Source organism: Alosa sapidissima, chromosome 22 (genome assembly GCF_018492685.1).
Source record: "Alosa sapidissima isolate fAloSap1 chromosome 22, fAloSap1.pri, whole genome shotgun sequence".
Taxonomy (NCBI): Eukaryota; Metazoa; Chordata; class Actinopteri; order Clupeiformes; family Clupeidae; genus Alosa; species Alosa sapidissima.
In genome coordinates this window covers 21,707,404-21,717,268 of record NC_055978.1, presented here as the reverse complement: position 1 = coordinate 21,717,268, position 9,865 = coordinate 21,707,404, and the positions used below count along the sequence as shown (strand labels likewise).

General features: G+C 44.3%; 1 protein-coding gene across 1 annotated transcript; it reads right to left on the bottom strand.

Moving 5' to 3' along the window:
- Positions 1-511: 511 nt before the first annotated feature.
- Positions 512-4,862, bottom strand: kcna1b (potassium voltage-gated channel, shaker-related subfamily, member 1b). The gene is made up of 2 exons (XM_042079175.1): positions 4,078-4,862; positions 512-3,733 (listed from the first exon to the last, which is right to left on the bottom strand). Exon 2 carries the CDS (start codon positions 3,501-3,503, stop codon positions 2,013-2,015), a length of 1,491 nt encoding a protein of 496 aa, XP_041935109.1. The 5' UTR covers positions 3,504-3,733; positions 4,078-4,862; the 3' UTR covers positions 512-2,012.
- Positions 4,863-9,865: the final 5,003 nt, after the last annotated feature.

Genomic DNA, 9,865 nt, shown 5'->3' with positions numbered 1-9,865 from the left:
TCCCAAGATCTAAAACACCATGGTTCGCAGAGAGGGGGTTTGGGGTTGCGATCACACTATCCGTTCTCATATGTATGTCTGTGTGTGCTTGCATGTACATATGTGTGAGCTTGTGTGTGTGTGTAAGTGTGTGTATGTGTTTGCTTGCATGGATGCTTAGATGTGTGTGTATACATATTTTTCCCTCACGTTTTGTCCAACCTTTTGGTTGGCCACGGCCTTGCGCCTTGCCCTGCTCTTCCCACACTGTTTCTAAATATGACCACATGCCCTCCTCCCCTGGAGCCTGCTTGTAGAATCGATGATCTATTCCCCCCCCCCCCCCCAAACCCCTCAGTCAGGAGATTACAGATGTGTTCAGAGTGCCTCCTACAGCAGGTGAAGAGATTCTGTACTTATCTGTATCTACTTGATGCTATTGTACAGGGAGGCACTTGACAGTCTTTATGTGTTATAGAGGATTAAAGGCACTACGTAAGTCATTTTATAATCAGTTGCCATTTTGCTGTTGTTGTTGTTGTTGTTGTTGTCTTTGTCATCATAAAGCATGCATGGACACGAGTACCAAGATGGTCTGGCTGATTACAAACCAACGTGTGTTGTTGTTTTTTTTTCTTTTTTTCAAAATGAAAGGAGAATAAAGAACTCGAATCCGGTTCATGTTATAAGTCCATAATTTATACTATGGCTCAGCTGTGACACTAGGAGCTGCGTCCATGTTCTGCAACTGTCTGTTCGCCGTACTACTGTCTATACCGTGCAGAGCTGTGGGCAGTTTGAGTATAAAAAAGGTTTAGCTTTTTGTATTGTTTTGTTTTGTTTTGTTGTTGGACAAATTAAGTTATTTTCCTCAGTGTCATCCCCCACACCACCCAGGCAAGTATACCAGGCATCATCAACTTCCTTAATGACTGGGTGATTCCTGCCATGGGCCCTTTCAGTCCCCAATATGTTTAATACTGGCATCATGCATTATACAATGTATATACCTAGATACATAGTACCTCTGTCAATTATGCCATAATGCTTAGTATTTCACATGCTATGATTTTGTGAAGAAAAAAAAAACAGAACTATTCCCTTAAGAATGAACATTCAGCACTTAAATGCTTTTAAATTATTCACAACTTAAATAGCCAGTGCACTTTTGGTGAAAAGCAAAATGAGAGAGAACTCAAATATTGAGGGCTTGAAGTCTCAAAATGATAATAAAAAGGGCAAAAATTAAGTAGTCCTATTAAGAAAGGGGTGGGGCAGATTCATGAGGTAAAGTCTAGCGCATGCCGTAATTTAAAACAAAGAGTATTTCAACATGCTAAAAATCAAGCTATCTTTTGACGTTCTACCCTCTCATGGCATTGTACCCTACGGGACAAGATTTAAGTTAGCATCTGCGGGAAAGAAGTAGCAGCATTGCAGATGTCTTCCAGACAAGAACCGCCTCGCCAATCCGGTGTGAAATATCAGCGGGAGGACCTCCTCCCCGCCTCCACCACCCTCAACCTCTGGATAAGGTGCGTTGCTGATCCGTTGAGCTCAAGTATTCATCCATCGAAAGCAAACCACACTGGTCGATGCATCTGCAGGTGCAGCAGGTGCAAGACTTCTAAAGGGGTGCATTGTGCAACACAGAGAAGTTGACCTGTAATCCACGCTCGGCCGTTTCCAACCTTTCACTGTTTTGCACCGCTTGTCAAAATGTGTGACAATCATTAGGGGGTGCCCGATGTACTCGATTTTGTCTGAGTGGTCAAACAAAAGATATCAAACGATGTCTTTGATTGTGTTTTGAACTATCCCACTCTCGAATCAGGCAGATGATATTGTCGATTCCTTCAACCTCAGCGGTATAAATACTCTCTTGGTTCGTGGTTCATGTTTTTTTTCCCTCATAAATGCAATGCAAGAACGCATTGACGTCAATAAAGCATTCAAGTTGTATTAAAACACTATGTACAGTTGAGGGTAGGGATCCCCAGGTGTGCGTTTAAGGTTGGGTTCTATGCGCAGTCCTACACATCCGTTAGGAGCTTTCCTCGGTTCACACAGTTCTGATTGGCAACCGTGCAGTTACCAGTTCTGAGGTTTGCATCTCGGAAATTGTCGATGCTGTTGTTTATGTCCTCGTCTATTTCCATGTATTCCGACTTACTGACGATGGACGAGCTGCGTCGACTCGAATTCGAGTCGGACGGGATGTTGGGGTTGCTCACGTTTAGGAGCTGAGCTTGCTCTTCTCCCTCAGTCTCTCGGTGGTAGAAATAGTTGAAGTTGGACACGATGACTGGCACCGGCAGAGCGATGGTCAGCACGCCGGCAATAGCGCACAGAGAGCCCACAATCTTTCCACCAATGGTCACGGGGTACATGTCCCCATAGCCCACAGTGGTCATTGACACCACCGCCCACCAGAATGCGTCTGGGATGCTGGTGAAATAGGACTCCTTCTCCTCGGCCTCTGCAAAGTATACCGCGCTGGAGAACAAAATGACGCCGATGAACAGAAAGAATATAAGCAGTCCCAGCTCTCGCATACTGGCTTTCAAGGTTTGTCCCAATATCTGAAGCCCCTTGGAGTGTCTCGACAGCTTGAAGATCCTGAACACCCTCACTAGACGGATAACTCGGAGGATGGCTAGAGATGTGGCCTCTCCGCCGGCTTTGGCCTCCTGTGCTTTTATATCGCCTGGGTCATCTGCCAGCTCCGTGCCCAGTGTGATAAAATATGGTATGATGGACACTAAATCTATGGTATTCATCATATTTTTAAAGTATGCTGCTTTGCTGGGACAGGCAAAAAAGCGCACAATCAGTTCAAACGAGAACCAGATGATACACAGGGTCTCCACAATGAAGAAGGGGTCGGTGAGAATATTTGGTTTGTAGAAGAAGGTGGTGTTCCCTATTGTTTGGAATCTACCCTTTGGGTCCTCCTTCAGTTCAGGTAATGTCTCCAAGCAAAAGATGACAATTGAGATTAGAATGACCATTACCGACACAATAGCAATTCCCCGTGCCGGCCCAGAACTTTCAGGGTGTTCAAAAAGCAGCCAGATTTGGCGCTGAAACTCATTCTCTGGAAGTGGGCGCTCCTCCTCTCGTATAAACCCCTCATCCTCTCTGAATTTCTCCATGGCCTCAACCCCAAGTTCATAAAACTTTATCTCCTCCGAAAACATATCCAGGGGTACGTTGACGGGTCTCCTTAGTCTGCCCCCAGACTGATAGTAATAGAGAATAGCGTCAAAACTTGGCCGATTTCTGTCAAAGAAATATTCGTTTCGTAACGGATCAAAATACCGCATTCTTTTCTTCGGGTTGCCCAGAAGCGTTTCCGGAAACTGTGCGAGGGTCTTGAGCTGGGTCTCGAAGCGCAGTCCTGATATGTTTATCACGACTCTCTCGCAGCATTCGTGGTCCTCGTGGTCCGGGGGGTACGTGTCCTGCGGGTGCCCCGGGAGAGTGGCCGCCTCGTCCATGTTATCTCCAGCCACCACGGTCATTGTGGACACGGGGCTGACGACGCTTCAGGAGATGCTGAGGTCGGCCGAGCAGGCATTCAGTTCCCCGTGCCGTCTCCCTCCGGATCCCACACTTTGTGCGTGTGACACCAGCGGAGGAGCGAGCCTGCTACGCCTCAGTTGGGCTCCAGCACGGTCTTCTGCTCCGAGTCGACCATTGCTTCACTCTTCCCACACACACACTGCTGCAAATGCTTCGTCTGGTCTGTCACCTAGAGAGAGAGAGAGAACAGGATAGAGAAGAGGGGGGTAGAGAGAGAGAGAGAGAAATCTTTGCAAGTTCAGCAGTTTTATATTTTGTAATTTTGAACGCGTTCTATTTGCAGTAATACATCAGCGCGAATTGATCATCGAACAAATCACATATGTGCGCTTAAAGCAAATGAAGAAATCATGTCCTCAATTTTCAAGTTTCAGTACACTGCCCACCCCATTTGCGCACACTGCTCACAGCGCATTCCAGCGCAGCCGTTAAGACAAAATGGTTATATTGTATGGCTGTATCAAATCTGGACACTGATCCCACACTGTGAAGTAATAACACGATATTACTTACCTTGTATTTAATTGGAGAGGACCCCTGTGTGCTTGCGATTTGCCCCTCTTCGGTACACGCTCTGGCCACCGTAAGAACTTCTCCCTTCTCTGTTTTAATATGGATATCACTTTACAGCGCGCTGCGCACTATGAGCTCTCCTGAAATATTCATAGGCTATATTGTCTTTGTGAACATCCAGCGGCAATTCTCGCATCGATAGTATTCCAGAGGAGTCCGGAGTAGCCGTGCAGTACCAGTAAAAGCCTCTTTTTTTTTTACCTCGAAAGACTTAAGTCTTGAGACGGACCGTTTAAAACCATGCCCCAACAACTGCGGCAACGCAAGCGGTAGCGCGCGACACACCGGATCCAACACCAAGATATCCTTTTGCTTCTTTGACCGTCGCCTCTCCCAGCGTCATGTGCTGTTGGCCACGAGAAAATATGATGGTGCGACTGAGTGGACTGAATACATTAGGGGGCAATAAAAGCACAGTGTGTATCTCGCGGCACTGCCGCATCAGCAGAAAGCAGCGAGCGATTCCCGTTTGGCTGTGTCAACAGCGGTCATGGAGATTTCCGATGCGGTATCCTCTCAAACACGCGCTGTTCACACGGTTCGACTGATGAACAGTTGGTGTCAATGAAAACGTGGCAGCAGGAATCGATTGCAAGTCAGTGGGAGAGAAAATAGCAGTCCTAACCATGTTGTGTTTCAAATTTCCACTCACACGCACACACACACTCACACAGACACACACACACACACATGCAGAGAGGGAGACACAGATGTGGGGGGCGAGAGAGAGAGAGAGAGAGAGAGTGGAAGAGAGAGGCGGGGAAGGGGGTTTCGACGCAATGCAGACAGGCTGCACTAACACAGGTTGCCACAAGTGCCTTCCACACCACAAAAACAACGTAAAAAATGTGCGAGGCAAGCCGTCACTGTTGTGTGTGCGCGCGTGTGGGTTGTGTTGTGTGTGTGCACTCCTATTTTGCGGACACAGGTGGTGCGCAAACCTGTCCTGTCCTGGTGGCATGAACATATACATATCAAGCGACGATAGTGTGACTGCTGCGGCGATGAAACTAACACCAACACTCTAGCTGTGCAAACACCAGCATCATTTAATTTAGGCACGTACGGTAGAGAAACATCAGCTCTCTCGCTGTGTGTGGGTGTGCTCCGCCTAATGCTGCATTTGCACTCAGGAGAGGGGAAATTGCTGCGATAAATAGGATTCCAACAAAATCACGCAACATTTGCACATTGAATTCTCTCGACCTGTTACTGCCTTTGTGACTGTTTTCTGTCAGAAACACTGTAATGCTCTACGTCAGCTCCCCCCCCCCCAAGATGTTCAGTCTCGATTTGATTAGCATGGAATGTAAAGTGGAGTTATACAAAGAGTAAAGCTTGCAACCTTTCTAGTCAGAATATGGCAGAATATGGACTGTGACATTTTCATTTCTTTGTTATGCCTGAGTGAGTAGGGGAAGGACGAATCAGGATAAACTCGTCTAGAGTAATATCCTAATAAACGGAGATTTTACGCTGCTGAGCTTTGACTCGTTCTCAGTTTCGAAACTGGAAAGCAGAGCTTATAATTATTGCACCTATTAAGAAAAATCATTGCGTTGAGGGTGTAGCTCGAGATAATGATATATCATCTTGGACATATTTTACATTTTTAAACATTATCATTTAAACCACGGGAATATATTTTAATATCACGGAGATATCAGGGGAAACTTCCCATTAGTTCAGAGCTACAGTAATCGATCTGCTCTGACACATCTCTAGAAAGTCTGAAAAGTTCGGTTTTTAAGAAAGACAGCCCACAACTGAGCCACATCTCAGAGTTTATTCACTCAGTGGCAATGTCGCCTATGACATTCACAAAAAAGGAAACGGATGTTGTCCTCGTGATGAATTTCATTAGATTAGTGCCTCTTGCCTCGGAATTTCCTAACATTTGCATAGCATAGGCCTAGACCTATAATCCAGACCTTGACAACCTTTCAGATGGGTTTAGATAATGCTGTGTTCATGAGGGGAAATATTAACTGATGTCTCTTTTCAATGTCATTGTTTTATTTTTTAACCCATCCATTCAGCACTGTCACGCATGGGAGGAAATGTAGTTCAAGAAATGCCGTGCGGGACAAAGGCGGATTTCAGCACTAAGGACAGCGACACGTCCTTATTCCTTTGCTTGACCTCGGGCAACAGAACATTGCTGGCTCACCGGCCCGCTTGAGACAGTATTGCGCGGATAGTTTTGTCCAGTGATTCTGTTAGAAAAAACTATACCCAAAACACACAGTTGTTTCTCAGTTTAAAAAACAAAAACAAAAAAAAAACAGAATATTTCAACTTTCATGCCTTAGCCTTTTTTTTTTTTTTTTTTTTTTGATGTAGCGAAAAAATGTTGCGTTTTTGGCCTTAGAGCCACTAAACCTATAGTGACGTACTGGAGCCATGCATTCCTGATCCCAAATAAATACATTAAAATGACATTTTTAGCTTCCTCATCCAGCACAGAGCTTTGCTCCGGAGCTGTCGCTACAAGGGGCTCAGTTAATCTGACACTGATGATTTCAGTGAGGCATTGGAATGCAGTAGTTTGGAGTTTGGCTTTCCAGGGAAGAGGAAGATTTGCTCTTCTATTTATATACAATTAATGTGCTCCCTTCCATGATTTTTTTGTTCCTCTACTGTACTGCCATTTTTTTCCTTTTTGAGTAACACAAAAAGCGTGCATGTGTGCAATCAAAGGGATGGAAATTACACATGTGATGCCTTTCTCGGATTAAAGTGGCTAAGAAATCACATTTATGGACCGAAGAGGATGAAATAGAAAAGCTAACCAAGAACTATAAGAGCTGTGATGCAGAGCATGGCATAGTGCAACATTATGCAGAGCTGACCATGGTAACACCCTGACCTTACGTCCCACATACTCGACGCACCCGACCAGTAGCGCGACAATGTGACGTCACAGAAGGGCCACTAAAGCTAACTACGTTACACAGCAGAAGAAGCTGCAGTAAGAAATACTAGTAGCTACCAGAGCCCGTCTATGGAGAGCCTTGCCACTCTGTATTACAGTTTCTCTCAGTCGCCTTGGTGCTTTTCTCACATCACTATTAACATTTGCACAGCAGTTAGTGCATTTCTCAAAACAATTAGTGCAAACTGCAAAACCTAGTGGATGACCTGCAAAAGCATGTCACTTGCTCAAAATGGATAGTCCATTCCTCAAAAGCAAGTATTTATGTCAATGAAACTGTCAGTGTCATCAAAATGAGAAGTCTTGACACCATCATTTATGAACAAGATAGTAAAATGGCTTTGTCATGTTTTTATTATGACAGTTCTCTCAGTGTTTTCCAATGCAAAAAAAGGTCAGAACTCGGTGACACTACCTGAACATGCTCAAGACAGCACTATACAGTACTTGTACAGCCATTTGAAAACTACAGTAAAGTTACACATTAGGGGAGTAAGTAAGTACAAGACACTGAATACATTTTTACAGTATGCTCTTTGCAATTCTACAGCATTGTGACAGAATTTGATAACTAGTTCAACAATTTTGTATGTAATGACTCAAGCAATGAAATGAAGACTATTAGTTTTATTGGGAACGACTATTCAGCATCCATAAGTATAGTTAATTTTGACTGACATGACATAAGCAAATGATAATGTTAAAAAACAGCAGAGAATTGTATGAAAGCAACTGATACATGTCCAAAAGCATTTGCAATTTGTTCAGAGGAAGGAGAAATTGCTACTATGATGTGCACAAATGACTAAATGTTGTGGAGGTTGAACTAATAGTTATGAGAATTTTCATTCTGATCTGAAAAAAGCACCAAAGCGACTGAGAAAAACTGTAAGTCCCATTGTACCGAATTTTGGATGCAGTTCCACCAGAGTTCCACTGGGGGGCGATCGCCATGAGTGCAGAATGAATGGGAGTCAATGGAGCTAGACGGCTAAATTTGTCTCTTCACCTGATTGTCGTTGACAAATCTCAGATTTGATTGTAGTTTGTATAACTTCAACATGGGTTATAGGTCAAAAGTTGAATGAACGGGTACTTATGTCCTTTTGATTTCTTACAGGTTGGGTCGTTGTTGAACATAACACGCTAGCATTGCGCTAATGAATGACGTCATTGACACATTTAAAAGGCTTTTTAGAACAATTAAATTACTTTAAAAAATATAATACTTAACCAAGTGTATTTTCTTTGCCTCCCCTTTCGAATACAATACTCAAATTACTTCAAAAAAAATTATATCCCGAGAAAAGTGGATTTTGAGGGGTACAGCTCCATAGACCTCCATGCATTCTGCACTCGTGGACGAGCGCCCTCATGTGGAACCACAGAAGGAACTGCAACCAGTTCAGAAACCGGAAGTTTTCCGAGAGTGGCAGTTCTCCCCTTATTAGACATTCTCTGTAGCTACCTAGCTAGCCTCTGTGATGGTACTTCAGACTTTGGTTGCTACTATTCACAACTACCATCATCATTATCATCTAGTTTCCAAGGTGTGTGCACAGGTAGATAGATAGATAGATAGATAGATAGATAGATGGATAGATGGATATATAGATAGATACTTTAGTCATCCCGAGGGAAATTTGAATCATCTAAACAGTTTAATTAGCTGGCTAGCTAGCTCGCAGCTGGCTGAGTTTGTGTAATTTCCTGAAGTGGAAAGAGATTTTGTTCAGGCCTTAATAGATATCCTTTGTTTGAAAATAAATCCTTTCTATTCTTTCCTCTTAATTCCATGTGTTGCAACTCTCACTGGTAACTTTGTTAACTTATCCAGCAAACTATTAAAAATTCACGACTGTAACAAAACACTGCAACTCTCGCTTGCCCTCGAACTAGTCCATCTTCCTGTTTCCGCCTTGTCGCGCTAGTCTGAAAAAAAAATGAGTGGTGCGCTACCTCGCGCTACCTGGCTTCATTCCTGGCGTGCCAGCAAGATCTACGTCATTTTGACGTCACGTTGTCGCGCTACCAGTCGGGTGCGTTGAGTATGTAGAAGCCCTTTTAAACGTCCCACATACTCGACGCACCCGACCAGTAGCGCGACAATGTGACGTCACAGAAGCGCCGTAACCATTTATACTCGCGCGTGGTGGTCGCGACACTAGTTGCAATATTCTCCTGAACAGAGGTGTCGCTGTTGTGAAACGACTAACGCTAACTACGTTACACAGCAGAAGAACTGGCTAGCTAGCTCGCAGCTGGCTGAGTTTGTGTATTTCCTGAAGTGGAAAGAGATTTTGTTCAGGCCTTAATAGATATCCTTTGTTTGAAAATAAATAGTTTCTATTCTTTCCTCTTAATTCCATGTGTTGCAACTCTCACTGGTAACTTCCAGCAAACTATTAAAAATTCACGACTGTAACAAAACACTGCAACTCTCGCTTGCCCTCAAACTAGTCCATCTCCCTGTTTCCGCCTTGTCGCGCTCGTCTGAAAAAAAAAGAGTGGTGCGCTACCTGGCTTCAATCCTGGTGCGCCAGCAAGATCTACTTCATTTTGACGTCACGTTGTCGCGCTACCGGTCGGGTGCGTCGTAGAGCGTCGTGTGTAGAATCCCTAAGGGCTGCCCTCCCTCCGCCTGCTTCCCTGTGCTGGCACAGACCGGACCGACCCACCCAGGCGAGAAAGAGAGTTAGAGAGAGAGAGAGGGAGAGAGAGATATAGAGAGAGGGAGAGAGATAGAGAGAGAAGGAGAGATAGATAGATAGATAGATAGATAGATAGATAGAT

Excerpts from the sequence above, each read along its gene's own strand:
- kcna1b (XM_042079175.1), bottom strand. The coding sequence starts at position 3,503 with ATGACCGTGGTGGCTGGAGATAACATGGACGAGGCGGCCACTCTCCCG.